This window comes from Acipenser ruthenus, chromosome 8, assembly GCF_902713425.1.
Source record: "Acipenser ruthenus chromosome 8, fAciRut3.2 maternal haplotype, whole genome shotgun sequence".
NCBI classification, from domain to species: domain Eukaryota; kingdom Metazoa; phylum Chordata; class Actinopteri; order Acipenseriformes; family Acipenseridae; genus Acipenser; species Acipenser ruthenus.
The window spans coordinates 37,218,900-37,242,609 of NC_081196.1; the positions used below are offsets into that span (position 1 = coordinate 37,218,900).

General features: G+C 39.1%; 1 protein-coding gene across 1 annotated transcript; it reads right to left on the reverse strand.

Moving 5' to 3' along the window:
* Window positions 1–390: 390 nt before the first annotated feature.
* ccdc80 (coiled-coil domain containing 80) lies at window positions 391–23,710 on the reverse strand. The gene is made up of 7 exons (XM_034011975.3): window positions 20,950–23,710; window positions 20,194–20,350; window positions 17,673–17,809; window positions 11,811–11,962; window positions 10,131–10,234; window positions 4,969–5,049; window positions 391–1,259 (listed from the first exon to the last, which is right to left on the reverse strand). Exons 1-7 carry the CDS (start codon window positions 22,861–22,863, stop codon window positions 943–945), a joined length of 2,862 nt encoding a protein of 953 aa, XP_033867866.3. The 5' UTR covers window positions 22,864–23,710; the 3' UTR covers window positions 391–942.

A 23,710-nucleotide genomic window follows, 5' to 3' on the forward strand; every position in this document is an offset into this window, starting at 1 on the left:
GTTTTAAAAAGAAAGCAATAACTAAATATCCTTCTTGTTTCCAAAATAACGCATGCTAATTGTTGTATAAACCTCTGCTTTAGACCCTCTTATATCCATGACCTGCACTGCGCTACTCTCCTGTATTCTGTGCTGACTAGACCCAGGAATGTTGCAGCAGGTATCTCTGGCTAGACTTCGTACCTACAGTAAAGCAAAGGTATTACTGTTGCAAATTTACTCCATATGTGTCAGCGAAATTTTACATTTTTTAAATGGCTGATTATTGATTTTTTTTCTGTCTTGTGTATGCTTTTGATAGCTTGCAACTTTTTTTATTACACATCCATGCATAAAAAAGATGCTCATGCACTCCATGTTTTCAAATATTGACTCAGATCTTTGAATGGGTGATAGTATAAAGGGTTTTATTTGTCATATGATACACACATCTGCATATAAATAAGAAAATATGTAATGACTGATTTTTTTCAGGGGAAAGAAACTGGACTTGCTTTTCCATGTTATATCAGCAGTACAGTATCTGAACAGTGATACAGCTGTGATTGGTACCTGATTTTAATATATGAAACAAGGAGTCGATATCCAATAAATACAAATGTAACATAAAAAAAAAATTAAAATGTCTCTACAAGTGTCTTTCTTGGCCTTGGCTTAGAAATAACAATTTTTCCCCAGTTTCACAGTTGCCTGATCATTTTATCCACTCTTACTCACTTTGGTGCTGGAATTTATATATTTAAAAAAAGAAGAAAATGTTTATTTGTTTTAGGGTTCAAATAAGCATTAAAAATAGGGGTGGGGGAAGGAAAGTTCTGGTACTATTGGAATGAAACTTTGCAAGTAAGTAAATATTCAAGAAGCCTGTAGAATTTATAAAAAAAAAAAAAAAAAAAAGACCACTTGAGTCAACAGTTTCATTTTTTCCACTTAGTAATGGTATCAACGGTAATGGTGGTGGTGGTCATCCTGATAGCCCTCTTCATATCCGTGGTGGTAACCATACCCCCCATATTCGTCTTCAGGGCACCTCATGCCCAGTGACTGCTGAATGGCCATTTCTTGGCGCCGGAGCTGCATGGAGTCTAGAAGGTCATAGATGATGGCCATAGACCCCATTGGAGACGGGTACCAGGATTTAACATTTCCGTCTTTCCCCACTAGCAGCATTGAGAAATATTCAGGACTTATCTGGAAGTAGTTCCTAATGTCCTTCACCAGGGAGAGTGAAAGTCCTTCTCGATCCACAGTAGCACTACCTATAAACACAGACAGGACAACAGATTTCAGAATGATACTCGTGGTATTCAGACCTGGGGTCAATTATGTCATTTGTTATTAATTGCAATTACAATATAATTGTAGTTGAATGGTGGCACAGTTGCACAATTGTAGATGTAATTATACCTTATAATTCATGAAATGTTAGCCTTAGTGTGAAATTCAGGGGGTGGTAGCTGGGCAGCTTAATTAATTAACACCTATCTTCATTAACCTCCTATTTAAACCCCAATCTCACACTCCTCCTCTGTCTAGTGTTTTGCTTTCTTGCATACACTGCGACCTGTTCTCTGCGCAAAATTTAAAACTCTTAATTTGCAGCATGAACCAACTCCAATTCAGATCAGGAAACATCTCTGCCGGATTCTCCTCAACAATATCTCATTCGTTTCTCCGATGGAAACTCAGTACCGTCTACTTCTAATGCAGACTTCTCCCAGGAACCAGACCTGCTAACCCAGCATTACAGAGATCAAAACACCCCCGCCAGCAGGCTCAGCCTTCAGAGCAGCTATTTTATAAGGATTGGCCACTCGCCTAACTTTTAAAAAACTCTGCACGACAACAGTATCAACATCCCAGCTGGAAGCAATAGTATGGCGTAGTTCAATATTTATTGTACACCATGCTGCCTGCTTCTTGAGCGCACTTTCGCTCACCCAGAGCTTCAGTACAGGCGGCAACACCGCCCTCCTCTCCAGTCATGGTCGCTCGTCTCCTCCCAGCACAGCAACCAGGAGAGCAGCGGAAACAAATCCCACCCTTCAGCTTCATAAAGAACATTTTCGAGGACATGAAGTCCCTCATTGACCCCTTCGCCGACTCTATTGTTTCAATTTATACACAGCTCAACGATATGGACAAACAGGTCGCTTCCAGTGTTGCAGCAATCTCTATTAAGCCCAGTATTCGCCACTCCAGTCATGGCTGCCGTCTCGGTTCAGCACTTCCGGTCCCCACAGCTGATGTTCCCACTTACAGCTCCCTCAATGGTCCATAGCACACGCCTGTAGTTAGAAATCAAGTCCAGCAACCACATATGGCTTCTACTCTCGATACTTTTGCAACATTAAGGGCTAGATTCTCAAAGCTATTTTCCAGCTCATTTTAATTTATTTTCTGAAAGAGGACATTTTCAAGTACAGTTCTAATTTAAGACTGCTTGCAAGTACTAAAACAACCGACTTTCTAGCTAGCATGCCCAGAGAGGTGGCTACCTGACCGCCGGGGCCACCAGAGGTTTACCCCTTCTAGTGTTTTTTTCCTCTCCACTGAGCAGCAGGTAATCACATAACCATACCACACTAACACTATTTTAACCTCTCCAGTTTGTCTCGTATGTCACTTCCAGCTGTTTCTTTTATGTTATGCACTGGCGCTACTCTATTGTTTGTCTCACGGTGAGGGTCTCTGCGGGGAGCCGGGGGTCCATTCTATGGGGGGTAAGTGCGGATTCACTCCCTCAACCTCAGGTCGCTACAATACCTTGAACTCGCTCTAGGGGGGTTCTCACCGAGTGAGTCAGAGGGGACCCCCGGCCACACTATTCTTTCGCAGCTTATGCGCTTTTTCGTGGCCCGCTTTACGCTCTCAGTGCCCAGTCCCAGACTAACTAATCTTTCTGTTGCAGATTCCTTGCAGGAGCTTTTTCCTGGCTTTGGAGGACCGAGCCTCACCTCATGCGAGGGCAGCACCAGACCAGTCAAGGAATCCTTTCTGTTCTCCTTTCATCCCTACGATTGGGCTATTCCTATCACCCCGAGAGGCGCCTCTGTCGAGCAGAGCAACTTTTATATATTTTCAGATCTTTTATATATCCTTACAGCCCAGCAGACACCCCATGAATTACAGTTCAATTACACACCTTTTCAAGCTTAATCATTCACAGTTCCATGTTGTGTTTTACACAGCAATCATTTTCGTATTTTCAACCACTTTTAGTAACTCTATTTGTTTGAAAAAAAATAAAAGTTATATATATTCAAGTCTTGTTAAAACGAACTTGGATTAGACTAATTTCCTGATAGTACGAATTCAGGCTAAATTTATCAGTCGCTTATTGTAAATTACTTCTTATAACATAAATTCATTTAACACAAATTTCCTGTTAGTGCAAGTTATTTTGGAGTCATCCCAGGAAAGAAAAATGTGAATAAAATGAAACACCCTGTTTCGAACAGCTGAGTGTAAAGGATATTGGGGAATGTATTAACTTGCATCCACATTAGTGCCTCTGTACTGTATTTAAGTGCTGTTTGGGGACTACTTATCCTATGATGCATTTCGAGTTGTCATAATGCTCCTACAAAAACTTGCACTGTCAATGCGTACAAGAAAAAGAAAGATGTTGCTGTAGATTTCAACATTCCCACAAACAATTTGGCAACCATTATAAAAAAAAAAACGGGATACAATAATACAGGCTTATGAACAGCAAACTGGATGCAAGTCTAATTTGCTCAATACCCTGATGTTGACGACGTCTTGCTTTTGTGGTTTCAAAATGCATGTGATCAGAATGGGACATGCACGTGTCAAGAGGAGTTCATTTGCAATGTATGCAAATTCACTTACAGCCGCATTTTCAATAAAATGCACAATACTTTCAAATGTATAATACTTTTCATTGTTCTGTAATTGAAAATTGATTTCAGTGTTAATGTAACTTCAAATAAAACTGACAGTACATTTGGCTTCCTGGTAATACAAATTACTGATGACACATTTTTTACTGGTTCCTTGAAATTTATGTTAACGAGAATTGACTGTAGTATGTTTCTATATTTGTACCTGTGAATATTGATTGGTTATTTAGAATAAATAAATTAAACATGTTAATGTGCGTAGCTGTTTATGTTATTTTTTATTATAATTGTAATTACTGCTGCATAATTGCAACTGTAATTCTATCTGAACAAAATAGTGTAATTGAAATTTCAGCAAACAGTGCTGCTGTAATTTCAGTTATAATTACAATTGACCCCAGGTCTGCTGGGATTTGCACAGAAAGCTATACCTAACTGAAACCCCTTTAAATGCTGTTATGTTTATTAGACTTTATGAAGCAAAATGTGTTAATTCTATAGGGTGATGCTAAACTTTTGGCCATAACTGTAGGTTAGTCCCCATTATCAGTCAAACTTGTTCCACTTGTTCCGATCAGTTAAACCAATTACCAAGATCATCTGCTTGGTACGTTGCAATCAGGATTAAGTTAGTACAGATTTGCAGGATTTATTAGTCCGCTTGCTGTTGACTAAATCACTAGTACGCTGCAATTGACCGCTGGTGTTTATTTCTGTAGAAATAACACAAAATGCCCTTGAACTTTTAAGTCAGTTTGACCACATTTACAGACTGTTCTGCTGGGTTAACCTTAGTCCAGCTGTGTCAATACAAAAAAATTAGTTTGCTATTTTCCCCAGAGCTGGGTAAATAGTTACTCCTTTAGACATGGACAAACAAATATTTTTTAGAAACATTTTGTTTCCAAAGCTTTATTTTTTTATAAAAATGATTTGAACTAATATGACTTATGAAAACCATAGAGCTTGGAGGCTTAGATTCTGTCACTTCAAGCAGCTGACAGTTCACAAGTCTACTGTATGAAATTGTTTCGTGTTAGTAGCAGGTTAACAATACTTGTTTCCAGAGGGGTCATTGATTGAAGTGCACCAGTAACATTACCGTTAATAGGAAATAATTCCAAAACTCCCCCAGCCTCAAGGTCCACACCAACCAACTTCAGAACAGCTATGTGTCGCAGACCTGGGAAAATGCAAAACAAAAAAAGGTTACTATTCATATTAACAATGAGGCAATTATTAGGATACCTCAGCACCATGCAAGGTTTCTTGCCATAACACAGAAGTATAAACTAAAAAAACAAGTGATGCTTCCAGTTGCTTTGGTTCCTTGGAAATAGTAAGGTCCTGTAAACTGGAATTTAGACAAAGATAGAATTCTGTCATACAGCCAGGGCAGCAGCTTACACGGTGTTGATTCAGACAGTGACGGAGGTTTTAACAAACCCTTTAAATGTAACATTGATGATATGTATGGTATGTACAGTAGATTCCGTAGTAAAACTTAAAACGTGTATGTCAGTGATATACAGTGCCGTGAAAAAGTATTTACCCCCTGTCTGATTTTCTGCATTTTTGTACATTTTTCACATTGTATTTGGTCAGATTTTTTTGTGGGTTGTAGTAGTATATAGAGGGAGTCTGAGAAATAATGACACCAAAGTTTGGTGCTTCTTTCATTTGTTTGGTGTGCAAGGTAATCAAACATGCAATCTTCAGGTGTGAAAAAGTTATTGCCACCCCTAGTTAACTCAACCCAATTAAAGGGATAATTAGGGTCAGCTGTTTGAGTACTTTGGTTAACAACCAGGCCTGATTTGGGCCAGCCTTGCCCAATATAAATCTGACTAACTTTGGCCCTTACCATCAGAGTGAAGTTGTCAGCACACAGGATCTAGAGGCACATCATGCCATGAACAAAAGAAATTCCTGAAGACCTCCGGAAAAAAGTTGTTGATGCCTATCAGTCTGGAAAGGGTTACAAAGCCATTTCTAAGGCTCTGGGGTTCCACTGAACCACATTCAGAGCCATATTGTCCAAATGGAGAAAGTTTGGGACAGTAGTGAATCTTCCCAGGAGTGGCCGTCCTGCCAAAATCTCTCCAAGAGCAAGGCGTAAAATCGTCCAGGGGTCACAAAGAACCCTAGAACAACATCCAGGGATCTGCAGGCCTCTCTCACCTCGGCTAAGGTCAGTGTTCATGACTCCACCATCAGAAAGACACTGGGCAAAAATGGGATTCATGGCAGAGTAGCTAGGAGGAAACCATTGCTCACTAAGAAGAACATGAATGCTCGTCTCAAGTTTGCCAAAAAGCATCTGGATGATCCTCAAGAGTTCTGGAACAATGTTCTATGGACAGATGAGTGAAAAGTGGAACTTTTTGGCCGACATGGGCCCCGTTATGTCTGGCGAAAACCAAACACTGCATTCCACAGTAAGAACCTCATACCAACGGTCAAGCATGGTGGTGGTAGTGTCATGGTTTGGGGATGCTTTGCTGCATCAGGACCTGGACGCCTTGCCATCATTGAAGGAACCATGAATTCTGCTCTGTATCAGAGAATTCTACAGGAGAATGTCAGGCCATCCGTCCGTGAGCTGAAGCTGAAGCGCAGCTGGGTCATGCAACAAGACAATGATCCGAAAAACACAAGCAAGTCTACATCAGAATGGTTGAAGAACAAGAAATTTTAAGTTTTGGAATGGCCTAGTCAAAGTCCAGACCTAAACCCCATTTAGATGTTGTGGCACGACCTGAAACGAGCAGTTCATGCTCGAAAACCCACAAATGTCACTGAGTTGAAGCAGTTCTGCATGGAGGAGTGGGCCAAAATTCCTCCACGGCGCTGTGAGAGACTAATCAATAACTACAGGAAGCGCTTGGTTGCAGTTATTGCTGCTAAAGGTGGCGTAACCATTTATAGTCTAAGGGGGCGATTACTTTTTCACACGGGGGCATTGGGTGTTGCATAACTTTCTTTAATAAATAAATGAAATATGTATCACATTTTTGTGTTATTTGTTCACTCAGGGTCCCTTTTATCTAATATTAGTTTTTGGTTGAAGATCTGATAACATTCAGTGTCAAAAATATGCAAAAATGCAGCAAATCAGACAGGGGAAAATACTTTTTCACGGCACTGTACATCCCCCGCCACAGCTATAAGTACAATTATAGGGTCCATCAGAAACATGAAACAGTAAGACCACCAAGGCCTGTATCCACTGTATGCACATGTGAAAATGTAAGGGATATTTTGGAATGCAATGTTGTTTTTTTTTTGGTGTTCTAAAGATATATATTCTAAGAAAGTGTAGTCCGGGGAGAACACAGGACTACACCTCCCAGAAGGACACAGGCTGAAAAGCCCTAATTTAACTGTTTTATTAGTTAATTATCAGCTGCACCTGGCTATTCTAAATTAGAGCCAGGTGCAGGGTACATAAAGAGAGCAGCCAGTCCCTTTATGCCTGCTACTGTGTGGAGGGCCTGGCTGATGGTGTTTTCAACTGCAAAATACAAAAGGTACTGTGTGAAACATTTTTGTTGTGTTTGTTCAACTTAAATAAAGAAATGAATGTGCTGATTGGCATTTATTACCAAGTCATTAACAAATCATATATAAGTTAACCTGAAAAGTAACATTTTATATTTCTTACTGTACCATTATAGAGGGAAAAGACACAAACATTAAGACTACAGTATTCACTGTCCAAATATATAAATCTATGTTTACAGTATCTATGAAAACCATGCCCTAAGGAATGCTCATTACCCACACTAAAAGCTGCCCCTCCAGTACTGCGTGTTCCTCATAAACAGTTCTGTGTTACCTCATACATACACCCAGTTTTATTGGCGCTCTTACACATCAAGATATCTAATTAGGGGCCCCCTTAATGCCTGCTCTCAGTCCACAAACATGCTTTTCATTAAAGTAAAACTAAAACTAGGTCCAGTTTTGGTTAATAAAAACATTTATCAACTGCTTTTTAATGTATTTGAATTATGCCCCTCGGCTCTCTGCATGAAGATGGCTGGATGCAGTGGTTAAAGTGGAAATCTGGAGCTGAGGGGGCCCAGTGTTTAACCCCGGCATTTGTTCTTGATGATTTTTCCACATAAGGGTTTTTCTTGTTTTGGTCTTTCAGATGTAGTCAATCTAATATGGCAGATGGAATTAATTTTTTTTTTTTTCAATTTAGAGTGACCAATTATTTTTATTTATTTATTTTCCCCCCCAATTTGAAATGTCTAATTATGTTTTTTTTTTTCTCCTCACCGCAGCGAGTCCCTAGACAGCATGGACGTTCTGAGGGCGTATGAGCATCCTCCAATCTCACAAGTCTAAAGCCTGAATCGCTTTTATTATTTTTTTTCCTAGTTCACCGCTGCAAACCCCCCCCCCCCCCGATAACTCGGGAAACAGAGGCTGAAAAATGCGTCCTCCGAAACGCATTCCTGCCAATCCGTCATTTTTCGCACTGCAGATCCACAGTGACGCCACCAGACCTACAGTGCCGGAGGACAACACAGATCGCAATGGCTCCACTGCAGACCCGCAGGCGCCCTATCAGCCACAGGGGTTGCTGGTGCGTAGTGAACTGTGGATTGCCCTGCAGACCTAGGCCCCCTCTACCCGGGCGGCACTCGGCCAACTGTGCAACGCCCCAGAACCCCCGGTCACGGTCGTAAATGACATAGCCTGGATTTTAACCTGCGATCTACAGGCTATAGGGCGCATCCTGCACTCCACGCGGAGCGCCTTTTACTGGATGCGCCACTCGGGAGCCCCCCCGTAGTTTATTTTTAATATGTAGAAAATAGGCATGTAGATCAGAGAAGGTAGCAAGTATAAGTGTTATTTCATATAAAGAGAGGATCTTCTGTTAAACTAAATTTCTCCCTTTTGATCTGATTAAGAACTGGTTAAAATATCAATCCCTTGAATTGTATGACTAGCTTAAAATCAATATTTTTCAAATGTATTTATTTAACCAGGATAGAACCTTTGAGATATACTTTTTGTTAGATTATATTTCGTATTGTTATATGTTAGCAGAATCTCTGGGACATTTTGTTCTTACTAATACATTATTTTCATGCATGCTCCTCATTATAGTTCCTCCACAAACTTTCTATTACCCTATAATATTGTGATCTAGGGTGTACTTCCCGGACATTCTGTAACACAAGGTACCATTGTTGTGATTTTTACATGGCCACTCATTGTATAACAATTACTTGTTGTGATGTACGGCTATGTTCTGGGTGGAACATGGTTTGGCTGTGGTGCCATATGTCTGTAAATGGATAATCATGATAAACCAGGACTGACTCATGGATATGTGGTGGTTGTGTGCTAAAGATTTTAGTGGACTAGTCATTTAGTCAAGGAGCCCTGAATCTATTTTTTTTCCTATCTCTGTTAAGTTTACCAGAAAAATATTAGTCAAAAAACTTAAGTTAAGGTTAAAAGCGGATTTATTTTCTGACCGTTTAAGTTTCTCGTAAATACCCAAAGCACTACAAAGTACAACTTTTAATAAACCTGTTTTGTTCACTAATAATTACAAAAGATGGCTGGTTTGAGAATTATGTTCTTTACAATTTAGCCAGGTTTGAGAATTATGTTCTTTGTTTTAGCTAGCTACTCCTGAATATAATTATAGATGCCAGAAGGAATTATAGTGTGCTAAATTTCCATTCACTGAACTGTTCCAGGTTTGCTGTTTATAATGACTTACTTTTGGAAAAAGGTAGGAACACAAATATATGGAGCCAAAGAAAAACCTTTAATTCTACAAAACTAGTAAGAAACCACTGAGGTGTTTTAAATGTAGAATGTAAGAGTAGATACATAAGATGTTGGAGCAATTGCAGAAAGAAAAAGTGCAAAAACAAAGGCACATTTTCAGTAAGGAATAAAACAAGTGGAACAGTATAAAACTATCAGGAAACAACTTAGTTACAGGAAAGAGACCTTCAGTTATTGTTCCTGCTAAATGTCTGCCCTTTTACTTAAATATTGTTCTTTGAGTTGTTTCCAACAAGTTTTTTTTCCCCTTTTTTGAAAATGAAAAGTGGTGGATGCTTTGCACTGAAGCCAAACCTTAGGAAATCCATCCAAAATTACGATAGAAGTAAAAGATTTTGTATTGAAATGTAAAAAGGAGTGCCTGTTGTATTTATTCAGACACAACAGTGGGATGTATATCTGACTTTTCTGAATTAATCAAAATATGTACCCAGAACTCACCCAGGTTGCAGGCCTGGCTAGTCAAGGCGTACAGCTGCTGCTGGTAGGCCCATTCTTCATCATTTGGTGAAGATATAAGAAACAGCCTCCGTCTCCAGCGGAACCTGCAGGCAATGGACCAAGTCCAATTAGGTGTCGAGATTATCTGCTAATCTTTCTTTGTTTTCCAGGTAGATCCATGAAGGTTGCAGCATCACCTAGCAACTACACTCCACAGCACAGAAAGACCATAGATACTCGGAAAGGTCCTTCAACAGTACATCTCATTGTAACTACAGTACATGCAGCTCTTTATTAAGTCAGAATACCAGTAAGCAGACGTTTGCAATTTCCGTAACTTGTTAACTCAGCTACCTACTTGAACGGACTCTGGCTTTCCAGAAAAATGCTACATTGTCCTGCACATTCTTCAGATGAGTTTGTGGAATATTTGGTCCCCAGTGGCTAGCCTAGAAAACTGAACATGCAAGGGCTGAGTCATGTGATCGAGTTCTTACTTGTTCAAATCCCAGCCGCGATGAGTTGCCGGCCTTGAATGAGGACCAATAGGGAGTGCAGCATTGGAGTTTGACAACCTCCCACAGCAACCCCTAATGGTCAGGGGCCCCGCGAGGCCAGACAGTTGTTGGGAGTCATATTTCCAATAGGAATGCTAACTATACTGTACAGCCTACATGAATGAATACTGAAAATCTGCTATTGGTGAGCAATGGGTGGTTTTGACACCAGGAAGGGATTAAATTGCAAAGACTAAGAAAGAGTGCCTGGATCTAGACTAACACAAGGGTGAGCGGATGTAACCAGTGTTTTTCCCTATATGAGTCATATGGACAATTTTCTAGTCTGTAGTCTGCAATAACACACATGACTATTAAAGTGTTTTAAAAGTCTCCTGCAATGTTTAGTCTAAAGTTTCAGCCAATGAGACACTTATGTTATCCACCTCACTCACAGCATCCATTTAAATGGTTGTTGGGATTTTCATTATAAATAAGGTTTCTGATTTTAGGTTTTAACAAATAAACACACATGTAACTGGTGTGGAGAATACTACTCATATTGTGTTCACTTAGTCTTGTTCACAGTTCAGTTTTTGGTGCAAGAGGTACAGTGCACACTGTGGTTCCTATCTGTTCTATTATTTGACGTGAGAAGTTTCCAAGATGACTCTACGCATCAAAACTCTAATACGGCCGAAATAATGGGTAAAAAAAAAACGTGACATTGTTGATAAACACGTAATGATCAGAATCTACCAAAAGCCAGAAAACCTCCAAAACAAAACACTGGAAAAGTGAAACAATGAACAAAGCCCTAACCATACAATGATAATCATAGCACAACAACTACTGGGTATGATGTATAAATGAAAATGCCAACATTTCCATTAAAATGAATACAGAGACTAGAATTATTATGACATCTGGAATTCAGAGAAGGCATTTTCTCATTGGGACAATGGTGTGATAAGGTGTTCAACTGGCAAAAAAACAAAAATGGAACACAGCTTTAACTGAGTTTTTTTTCTTCTTCTTTTTAAGAATTTGGTCTTTGTTTTATAAATTAAATACAGATTATATTCATGAAACTTTTTCCATGTTGTTAGTGACAATTGTATTTCTTCTCTCATTCAACTGAAAACAGGAAAAGCTGTTCATGGAAAGACGTGATCGATGCTACCTTGACAAAAAGTTTTCCAGGGAGCGGGGTCGGTCTTCCTTCTTACACGATATCCCCTCTTTCTTCTGTTTTTCCATTTCCTTGATGCGCGATTGAAAAATATCAATGTAATCAAACACTGCCTTCATTGCAATGGGCACTTCGTAGTATTGCTGTAAAGACAGACACAAAACTTTAAAAGTGGGCCATAATACAGTCTAGGCCTCCACATAAGTGCACTGCCCTATACATATGAAATAAATGGCAGTACTGTAATAGGAGAGAGTGCTGTATTTTATTTAGCTATGCAGAGACTACACACACAAGCACCTCCCCACATGCTTGTCCGTCAGCACCTGTGGCAAATGCTTCTGATGTAGTTGTTGGAGCTTTATACTCTTCATGCCTTAAGAATGAGAACCTGGTATAATACATTTTTATCTCATAAACATGTACTCTTTTGGGGGAGCAGCTTTCACTAATGAAGGAAATAAATATATAAAGATGTAAAATTATACCGTGCTAATTATACCGGGACCATTAGTTACTATTTTAAACCACTAGATGTCAGCAGAACGTAATGAATGAAAATGAAGTGTATTGCGTGCCTGACTTGTGAGTGTGAGATCTATATAACATTACCTACTTAAAATACATGTGAGCCAATACAGAAAAAAAACAACTCTGTATTGAATTAGCAGATTGCAGTACCACACGCAACCAAAGCAGCTGATTCCCCTCTACTGTACTGTGTTCATTGTCTGGTGTTTTTACAGCACTGAAATGTATTAACAGAATATTCAGGGCCCTATTGTAATAATCTGAACGGCAGAGGACCTAAATAAACACTAAACAGACTCTTTAGAGAAGTTTATTTTCATTTACTTGGTTTACAAAGGGCACTATTATTTAACTCTGTTTAACTCATTAAAAAGGGGTCCTTTGTGTGATGAAAGTAAATCATCTGAACATCATGTGAATCTCCCCTTATAAAAGTTTACTGTGATATTCCATGGTGAAAGCAAAGCAAAGTGTAGTAAAGCACAGTGAAATAATAGTGAAAGTAAATAACAAACATATACAATAAAGCAATGGAACAACCACAGTAAATGCCTAGTGTAAGTGTGGAAAAGCAGGGTAATAGCACATTTCTGTCTGTAAAAGTATTTGTATGATTTTATGGTTCTTAGATCCAGTGCCAGTATTTAGATTCAAGCCATTTATATGATTTTAGCATTAACTACAGAAGAATTAACGTCGAGGCGAGGCTGAGCTTGTGGGATTGACAGCATGGCGCTGTATACGACCTGGTAAATACAGGTTAGAGAACCCTTAAAAATGTGAGCAGTAATGTTTTAGTTTTTCCATACTATTCTCATGGTTATACACTGCATTTTCTACAGTTTATAACGATTTGCCATGTTTTTTACGTGTTTTATCATATTTCTCTGGGCCTACAGTGCTCACGACCCTTCACTATGCTTTCACTATGATTTACTACACTTTTTTCATAAAGGAAAACAGGTCCCAGTATAAGAGACAGGGCAGCAGGGTTTGGGAGAAACAGGAAAGATGGACTGCACTAAGGAAGAGTTAAATGTAGACTGTTCCTGCTCTTCCTTTAATATAGGCCATACTAAAATAATAATAATAAAAAGTTTATTTCTCCTGGTCCTGGACTTTCTCTGTGTTTATTTTTACATCCTCAGCTGAACACTTCAATATCTTAAGAAATTCATCAGGGACTGAAATTGAAATACTGAATGTTGCAAGAGGTTCTGTGTTGTTTCAAAGAACAGTATGGCAGAGGTTGAAATTGTATTCATAATCAACCCAGAATGTCAAGTAATTTCAATACATAACTTCAGAAAAGACTGGCTCGTCTCTACAGGCAGGAAAAATTATATATTTTTAAATAATTGTAAGATGATAAAGACGTAACAACACTTGTCAGGAATGTGTCCTAGGGGAATTTTGTGTAGCCCCATACAGCTGAATTTCTATCATAACTAAATCAAAACTGTAAATTTCTTTTGCACTTTATTTTTTAAAGTTTAGGCTTCCACCTGTTTGAATTCACTCCAACAAACTCTGCTCAACTAGCTAAACAAACTGCAATGTTGAGCTGGTTTTTTTTTAAGCTTCTGAAAGACAGTTTGTATAGCCCTATTAATACAGTACTATACCCAGCAAACTTACTGGGAAATCACAACATACTTCTTAATACACCCTAAAACCCACTTTTATATTGACCCTAAGTATGAATGAAGGCCGGTTGTGGGAGAACAACTATCTGCGGCCTTTGAAAAAGGGGTTGGCGCACAATTTTCCTGGTATGTTAAAAAAACAAAACAATGATCTGCCTAGATAATAGGTCAGAAGATAGCAGAAGTCTTGGAAAACTGCAACCAGGCTGCCAAGTCTTTCATACAACACTAGAAAGTAGTATTTAGCTTCAGATGCCAGATGTCTTTTCAAATCTATTTTCAGTTGTTTTATATTGACGGTTTCATATTTTGGGGTTATAAATATACTTAGGGCTTGACATTTTGGGGTTTTATTTGTGATCACATGACATCCCTTTAAACTTATTTTGAGCCGATTATGTTTCCTAATTCAACTCAGAAAAAGCTGTTTATTACAAAACAATGTCACTTGTTTTTACCTTCATATTCAAACTGGGCCAGATTCTGTTTTTCATTTTTATTTCAAACAGATGTGACAAATTTACATGAGTTGCTTATCGCTGGTCCTAATTGCATTTCATTCTTACAGCTGCTTACTTTATCATGGTGCTTTTGTTATTTTTATGACAGATTTTCTTTTCAGCATAAAATACCCAGTAAGGACTGTTCACTGATAGCAAGTCCATCATTTAAAATGTCCTTGATTTGTAGCAAAGAAAAAAATAATCTTGAACCCAGTAATTAGTAGTGTTTTCTTAATTACGGTGCAGAGACAGCTTAACAACGACAAATTAACATTTAATGGGAGGTAGAGATTTGGAAAATAAACTCAAAGTTCAAGCCCAAAATATATTGTGTATATATATATATATATATAAACCTACATGCATGTCTCTTCTCATGGCAAAACTACATAGGGACCTCCATCAGATCATTTATTAAATCTGTTTTTCATCATTCTTGACTCAAAGGCTTAAACTGCACTGTACCATACAGTGAGCTCTTTATTTCAGACCATCTGTTAACATATAAACTACATATCTACAGTGGCTAATTTTCCAAGTATCAAATGCTTCAATAAAGCCCAGTCTGTACACAAAGACCACCTGTCTCAAAAGCCAGGTGGTAGTGAAGGTGGTAGTCTACTACTGTATCTTTCCAATGAAACTCTTGAAAATTTGACTCAAAGGTTTTTGCAATCATAGTAGGTTTTTAATCAAACTGATTATTAACAATGGTACAAGTACTTTTATATTACACTGCAGGGGGATTCTCGCTTCCCTTCACGTCAATGAATCAGAGCAGTAGGGTTATCTGGCTATAAACCAAATGTTTTGCTCTACTTAGCTTATGATGAGAACCTTGGACTGATTGACAAAAAAAGAAACTAACTGCCCTGGTTTCCATCTGTTTGGAAGTCATGTTATTGCTTTGCAATACTTTTTACCCTCTTTGTATAATACTATATACAGACGTGCTCAAATTTGTTGGTACCCCTCCACAAAAAAGGAAGAATGCACAATTTTCTCTGAAATAACTTGAAACTGACAAAACTAATTGGCATCCACCATTGTTTATTCCATATTTAATAGAAATCAGACTTTGTTTTTGATTTTTTATTCAACATAATATTGTAAATAATAAAACAAATGAAAATGGCATGGACAAAAATGATGGGACCGCTAACCTAATATTTTGTTGCACAACCTTTAGAGGAAATCACTGCAATCAAACGTTTTCTGTAGCTCTCAATGAGACTTCTGCACCTGTTAACAGGTAGTTTGGCCCACTCTTCCTGAGCAAACTGCTCCAGCTGTCTCAGGTTTGATGGGTGCCTTCTCCAGACTGCAAGTTTCAGCTCTTTCCATAGATGTTCGTTAGGATTCAGATCAGGACTCATAGAAGGCCACTTCAGAATAGTCCAATGTTTTGTTCTTATCCATTCTTGGGTGCTTTTAGCTGTGTGTTTTGGGTCATTATCCTGTTGAAGGACCCATGACCTGCGACTGAGACAGAGCTTTCTGACACTGGGCAGTACGTTTCGCTCCAGAATGCCTTGATAGTCTTGAGATTTCATTGTGCCCTGCACTGATTCAAGGCACCCTGTGCCAGGCGCAGCAAAGCAGCCACAAAACATAACCGAGCCTCCTCCATGTTTCACTGTAGGTATGGTGTTCTTTTCTTTGAAAGCTTCATTTTTTCGTCTGTGAACATAGAGCTGATGTGACTTGCCAAAAAGCTCCAGTTATGACTCATCTTTCCAAAGGACATTCTCCCAGAAGGATTGTGGCTTGTCAATATGCATTTTAGCAAATTCCAGTCTGGCTTTTTTATGTTTTTCTTTCAAAAGTGGAGTCCTCCTGGGTCTTCTTCCATGGAGCCCACTTTCGCTCAAAAAAAACTGACGTACCTTCAACCTTGGAGTTCAGCTTGTATCTCTTTGGCAGTTATCCTTGGTTCTTTTTCTACCATTCGCACTATCCTTCTGTTCAATCTGGGGTCGATTTTCCTCTTGCGGCCGCGCCCAGGGAGGTTGGCTACAGTTCCATGGACCTTAAACTTCTTAATAATATTTGCAACTGTTGTCACAGGAACATCAAGCTGCTTGGAGATGGTCTTGTAGCCTTTACCTTTACCATGCTTGTCTATTATTTTCTTTCTGATCTCCTCAGACAACTCTCTCCTTTGCTTTCTCTGGTCCATGTTCAGTGTGGTGCACACAATGATACCAAACAGCACAGTGACTACTTTTCTCCATTTAAATAGGCTGAATGACTGATTACAAGATTGGAGACATGTGTGATACTAATTAAAGAAACTAATTAGTTTGAAATATCACTATAATCCAATTATTTATGATCTTTTCTAAGGGGTACCAACAAATGTGTCCAGGCCATTTTAGAATATCTATGTAGAATAAGCAATAATTCATCTCTTTTCACAGCTTCTTTGCTTTATTCTATGACATACCAAAGGCATGCAAGTATACATGATAAAAATAGCTTTTAATTTCATCACTTTTCAGGAGGAATGAAGCATTATTTCAATGAGCTGTAAGGGTACCAACAAATTTGAGCACATCTGTATATATATATATATATATATATATATATATATATATATATATATATATATATATATATATATATATTTGAATCTGTTTGTTATCCTATTGTAAGTGTTCCTCTTAACAATCATGTATTACAGTTTCAGCACTCCTCGATATTGAGCATGTTTATTAAAGTCACCAGGATATTTTACCTTTGGTGTAGTCTCTGAACAAGCCTGAGCAAGCCTGAGCAAAAGCAGCATTTGTGTAATGAGTCAAGTATACCCATGTGCTCCCCTAAAGGTAATTTTTATTCTAGCATTATTACACTAATTCTGTCTTGCACAGGCTTGCTTGGAGAGTTATGGATGAACTACCTATGGTTGTCTGCTCCAAAAGAATGAAGCATGACAAACAACTTGAGGGATATAGTTTTGCAAAAATAACAGAAACAATTACAGAAATAAAGATATGCAGCTACAGTTCAGCATCATGTTCCTCTTTCTGAAACCTGGAATACATGACACACATACATGCACACATCAAATGATAATGCATGTGTCTGTTAAAGAGAAGACACTTGCTATTCCACTTAATCATACAGCTCTACTGTCTGTTGAATACACATGGAGGGAAATCAGTACTAACCTTGACCTTCATGTCGAAGTCAGTCATCACCATGAAGAATTCATTGTAGGTCATGCCGTACTCCTTCCTCAGCTCAATGATGAGGTCCTGATCCAGAAGGTCATCCTCCTTCAAACCCCTCATAGCCTTCTCGTTTTCTAATTAAAAAAGCAAATCCATAATTAAACAAATGTAATGTTTCCCTTAAAACAGGTATAATAACCTCAGATTCCAGGTCTGTTTATTATATGCTGTTAAATATGACTCGATCCACTTTGACCCACAAAGTCCACAGTAAGTGGACTTTATCTCGGTGGTCTTCCCTCACTCCTTTACATTACACAGCAGAGCCGAAAATGTGATTCTAACCCCAGGATTTAATTATGGCACCACTATCCTTATAGCAGCTTTTATAAACTGTTCCAAATAGCAAAACAAATAAAACTGGGATACAGATAACTGACGCAGTTATCCTAGCGTTTTTTTTTTTTATATTATACTAGCTACTATAAGGATAGCAGAACCATGTTTGCAACTTAACCCTGGTGGAAGTTCTACTCAAAAATTCTGAAAGCTGTTTAAAACCTGTAAAAACAGGTCCAGTATTGGTTGTAAAACACAACTTAACCCATACTTTAAGGTGTACAGTAAGCTTGAGCTGGCAGTGAGATGTTTTTTCATACCAGTAACTGAAAAAAATATGTCAAGTAGACATATTTTGGCTAGTGCCTTCATCAATGTAATACATTACGTGTATTTGCTTATTCAAAAGTTGGAACAAGAAAGACATTACACAATCAAGCAAAGAGTGACTGTTTTATCATACAATCTGCGAGCAACATCATTGAAAAAATAATTCTGACATCATAGTGGAAATCTTCAGACAGCTCAGCAGTAATAAGCCCATGCCTGTTGTATAAATAGTTTTCCCTAAAAGCCCATGGCATTGAGCCACCTCATTAGAAACTCCAAATGTGGACAAGAAAATGTCTTTATCAGAACATTTCTCAGGTGCATTCCTCAAGCTATCTTCAGGAAATTTTTGTGAATCTGTGTGTGTGTGTGTGTGTGTGTGTGTGTGTGTGTGTGTGTGTGTGTGTTTGTGTTTGAGACTGGGGTATATGTTAACATATGTGATTGCTGACAGTTTTATTGGGTAAAAAAAGTGGGGAAAATTCCACAAGAGATTACAAATGTTTTTAGTGCACTCTTATCTAGAGGTAATGCATTTATAGTCAAGGTCAAATAAATGTCTTTAGGAGAAAACTACCCAGGTTTACTCTCTATATAAACTTTGTAGGAAATGTGCATTACTTCTTTGACTATACTATATTTGTATATTAAATGGACATGGTTTAATATTGACATTGAAAACCAAATCATAATCAGTTTTATATGTATAGATGAATAACTGTATTGAATGTACACGCTTTAATGTGGTCATTGCACAATTTTTCGCAAATGTTTTACCACGCCTCCCTATGTTATTTATTTCTTAGCAGACGCCCTTAACCAGGGCGACTTACAATTGTTACAAGATATCACATTATTTTTACATACAATTACATTATTTTTTACATACAATTACCCATTTATACAGCTGGGTTTTTACTGGAGCAATGTAGGTAAAGTACCTTGCTCAAAGGTACAGCAGCAGTGTCCACCACCTGGGATTGAACCCATGATCCTTCGGTCAAGAGTACAGAGCCCTAACCACTACTCCACACTGCTACCCCTTATCTATACTTCTTCAGCCTTTACTAAACAATGTACAACACAGAAAACAGACCAAGCCCTTCTAGGAAGATATATTACTTTGGGAATGTAACAAGTATTCAAGTTTAAGGACACAGAAGCAGCAACTCCTGTCTGGCATTGTAAACAGTCATTCTGACTGTAAACATGTGACTATCAAGTCTTTGGTGCCGCTGGTGAAAGGGTTATATACTTCAATTGGCTTGTTTGAGAGTCCTCCCCCCATCACCAACAACACCACAGAGTGAGTGGGCATGGTTATGATGTCACCAGGCACTATTATTCTAGGCTGTTGCCACTGCTTTGACAGCAATAACAGTGTTCGAAACATACATAAATCGGTGATAAATCAAATCATTGTGTATACAAAGCTGAAAGGGAACTCTAATGCAAGACCATTGACAGGTTTAGTGGGTAAACAGTAACCGGGGGCAGGGGGGGGGGGGGTGACTTCCATCATATTTTATGATTATGGGTCGGTAGTTACTGCACCTGGAGGAAGAGTTTACATTTGAAAATGTATTTCCTTTGGGCTCATGAATGGCTGCCAATACAATTTAGCTGCACTATTAAAAAAAAAAAATATATATATATATATATATATATATATATATATATATATATATATATATATATACTGTATATATTTTATTTGATATTCATGAAACTGTGACCACTGGGTTCTTTAATGGATAACTAGAAATGTTTCATGAATACCAAATATGATTTTATTATCTAACATTTTTAATCTCCTTAACCCTCGGTTTTAGCTCAAATAATCTCTCACCCAATTGGTAATGGTCCATTTTCATGGTGCTATTGGTCAGACTCCCAAAGATGGTAATGATGGAGATTTTCCTAATGGCCATTTCACATACGTGTTCCAGGTACTCATCTCGCTGTTGTACATACATGTCATTTTCTTCATGGGGCACTGTGATCAGCTGAAAAGAGAGAAAGAGACTTCATTTGAAAATAAAAATTTATTTTCTGATGATTTTGCACATACAGGGGGATCCAAATACACTGCACTGGTACACAACTCCCCCTAGGTACAAAATGACTTACTTCAGACGTCCCTTAGATTAAACACTGTTTTGAAAAGTGAAAATTAACTTCCAACCCTCTCTCAAACAAAAAAAGATTTTCAGAAACAGCAGACTTAATTAATTCATCAAAATGATGTATAAAAAACAGTCTTGAACAAAACATTTCTTAAAACAGATTTAAATAGAAGCAAGAAACAAAACCATGTGAGTGTCTAGTACAGTACTTAGACCTAGAGATTGAAATGAACATAGCAGAATGATTGGATAATTAATCTGTTTGATCATAGGACATTTTCACCAGTGGAAATGAAGTAAAAAGGGACAAACATTTACCAGAGTATTCACTGCAGTTTAATTGCACTTTTGCAGCACTAGAACTACAATGTAACTTACATTTGATAACAAATTGGCATGACCCATATCACAAGAAATTAAATGTTCATTACTGCAGCCTAGGGTAACGATATGTAATACAAAAAGAAGGTTCTACTTACAATTAGCCGCCTACGGTTTTCAAAATAATCCAGGAACGTGGCTAAAGTCCCTCTGGGTGCTGGTTGTTTTATGGAGGGTTTCTGGTAGTCATCTTTCTCATGGTTTTTGAGTGCTTTTTTCTTGTTCTTCCTGTTACTTTTGTCTTTGGCCTTCTTTTCAGATTTATCCTTTTTGGACAGCTTTTCTGCTTTCTCAGTCTTCTTTTTTTTCTTTTCGGCTTTGGCGGCTTTGTCATGCTTGCCTTTCCCTTTCTTCTGGGGGATATTCTCCACTTCCACCCCCTCCTCCGTGCGGCCGGCAGTGGGCTTCCCTCCTTCGTACTTGTCATCATACTCATTGGTCAGGACCTTGGTGATGGTCTTCTTCTTGGGGGGCTTGGCTTTGGCTGGCTTGTGTTGAGACGGAGTGATGCTGAACTCTTTTTGCCCATACTCCATCCTATCCATACGGTTGGCCCCATTGTGTCCTGTGTAGGCCTTGGTGTAGTACTCTGGAGCGGTAGTAGGGTATGAAGGCAGAGGAGTTTTGTGGGGCTTGCCAGCAGTGGTGATGGTCTGCTGTTGCTTATCCTTGCGGTGGTCATACTTGGTGGGTGGGTAATAGATGGGCTCAGTGGAGCCTCCCTCGGTTGAAGGCCGATGCACCTCATGTGTCCAGTGGGGAGTTGTGGGTGCTTTTGTGGGCCTCTGAGTTGTGGCAGGGGAAGTTGTGGTAGTGGTGGTGGCTTTGGTGGTAGTGGTGGTGGGCCTGGTAGTGGTGGGAGGAGTCGTTGTGGTTGTTGTGGTGGTTGTAGTGGGCCTAGTTGTGGTTGTAGTTCTGGTTGTAGTTGTTGTGGTGGCTCTTGTAGTCGTGGTAGTTGGGGCAGCTGTGGTCTGGACTGGCCTTCTTATGATCACATTCTTCCTAATCTCCTTTTTCACTGGGTCCCTTTCCTCCTTGGTGTCTGTTCTGGTTGGGAGTTTGGGGCCTCCCTCACTAGCTTTCCTGTCCCCCCCTGACTCACTGCTTTCCACCACTTGCCCCTCCACCCCGGCTGCTTTGCATTTCTGCACAAAGCCCTTCTGCCTCATTTTCTCGATTTTCCGCATGGGTGACTTGTCAACGACTTCATATATAGCCTCCAGCCTGACCGGGTATGGGTACCTCTCCTCCACCTGCAAGGTTTTACGCAGAAGCACCATGCCAAATTTGCCTTTCTCTAGCTTTAAAAAGTTCATCAGTTTGGGGACAAGGGCTGGGTCCAGAGGCTCCTCATTGATCTTACCTTCGTTGGTAATTCTCCTCACTTTCCCGCCCACCTCTCCATCTTCGTGGAACATCACTATCTGCTCTATGTGTCTGTCAGCCAACTCACAGTAGACATCCGGCTTCAAGAGGCTTGTCATCAGGCGGTAGTAGCCTTCAGAGGCGTGGGGAGCTGAGATGACAATGACTCTGTTCTTGCCTGCAAAACTCGCTAAAAGATTGGGTGAACCGGAACCTGAGGGCACACGTGCCAATCTAGAACTGGATCCGGAGGTGCTCTCATCTTGCACCATGGCCAGCTGGCCAGGGCTCCTCACCTGTGTTACTTTTCTACTTTGCAGCACTCGTCTGGGCTGCCCTCTCTTTAATGGGGTGGCGCTCTCATCTTGCTGCAACATCTCAGGTCTCCTATTGGTCCCTGAAGTGGAGGTAGATGAAAAGGTACCCGCTGCATCATGAACTGCTCCAGTAGAGGAACCTCCCTGGTTTAGACTGGAAGCGTCTGATTGTGTGTGCAGGGTAGGGTCTTCCTTGCTGAGCCTGGCTCGCAACAGAGCCTGCTTCCTGAGTCTGGGGTTCCCTCGACTGCCTGAGGAATTGCTTTGAGAACTACACACTGCCCACAGCGCTAGCAGGACGGCTGCACCAAGCATAAATGTCCGCATCATTTCACAAACCGATTAAAGTAATATTCAAAAGATAGCAATAAACGGACATAGGTGTTTGTTTGTTTTTAATATATTATTTTTATTTTACAATGCTAATATTTAGTGCAAATTATCTCTGTTTATTTCCTTTTTTGATGTTCAAAGCATAATTATTTTAAGCAATCTCGCAACTGCGTGTGATTAAATTGTATGAATAAAATGGAAACACCAGTTTGTAATATTAGTAGTTCAAATAAAATGTAAAAATTAAATCAGATTATGTATTAAACAAACAAAAACTGCAACGGTATGTTACCTCTCCTCCAAAGTAATAAATCATTCTTCCAGTTAGAAAATAAAGACAGCTATTCCAGACTTGTCTATTTTATATGCCAAACGGTGTGTCACATTTTCAATACAGTAATTTGCATTGAATTAAACTCCATATAATGCTAAACTTATAAATATGTAACGAAATTGCATTGTCTCCAATAACACAGCGTTTCCAAAAGTTTGTTGCAAAACTCACAGTTATATTCCAATGACAGAATTCAAGGTGCAGTCTTTTTCTGTATCCATGGCCACAAAAAAAATCCACCTCATGAAAATATGTTGTCCTCTGCTGGGTGACTGTTTTGTGCAATTAATTCAGAGCTGCTAATAATATACTGCCCTTCTGTATCCCCTTCAATTAAGACTTTTCTCTGTTTCCCAATGAGAGAACTGCAGGTTTTATATATGTCTCCAAAGCTGAAGTAAAACTCGGGAAAGTGAAATATTTTCCTGCCCTTTTTCTCTGTTTGGATTTGTTCCCAGGAATGTCAGGGAAACCACAGTCCCCCTGCCCGTCCGAGACTAAAACAAGAGA

What these genes read in the sequence shown, in the direction of transcription:
- ccdc80 (XM_034011975.3), bottom strand. Translation starts at nt 22,863, where the DNA reads ATGATGCGGACATTTATGCTTGGTGCAGCCGTCCTGCTAGCGCTGTGG. An exon ending in AAAACCGTAGGCGGCTAATT is followed by an intron (nt 20,351 to 20,949) that starts GTAAGTAGAACC and finishes CTCTCTTTTCAG; the next exon opens with CTGATCACAGTGCCCCATGA. An exon ending in AATGGACCATTACCAATTGG is followed by an intron (nt 17,810 to 20,193) that starts GTGAGAGATTAT and finishes TTTTTTAATTAG; the next exon opens with AAAACGAGAAGGCTATGAGG.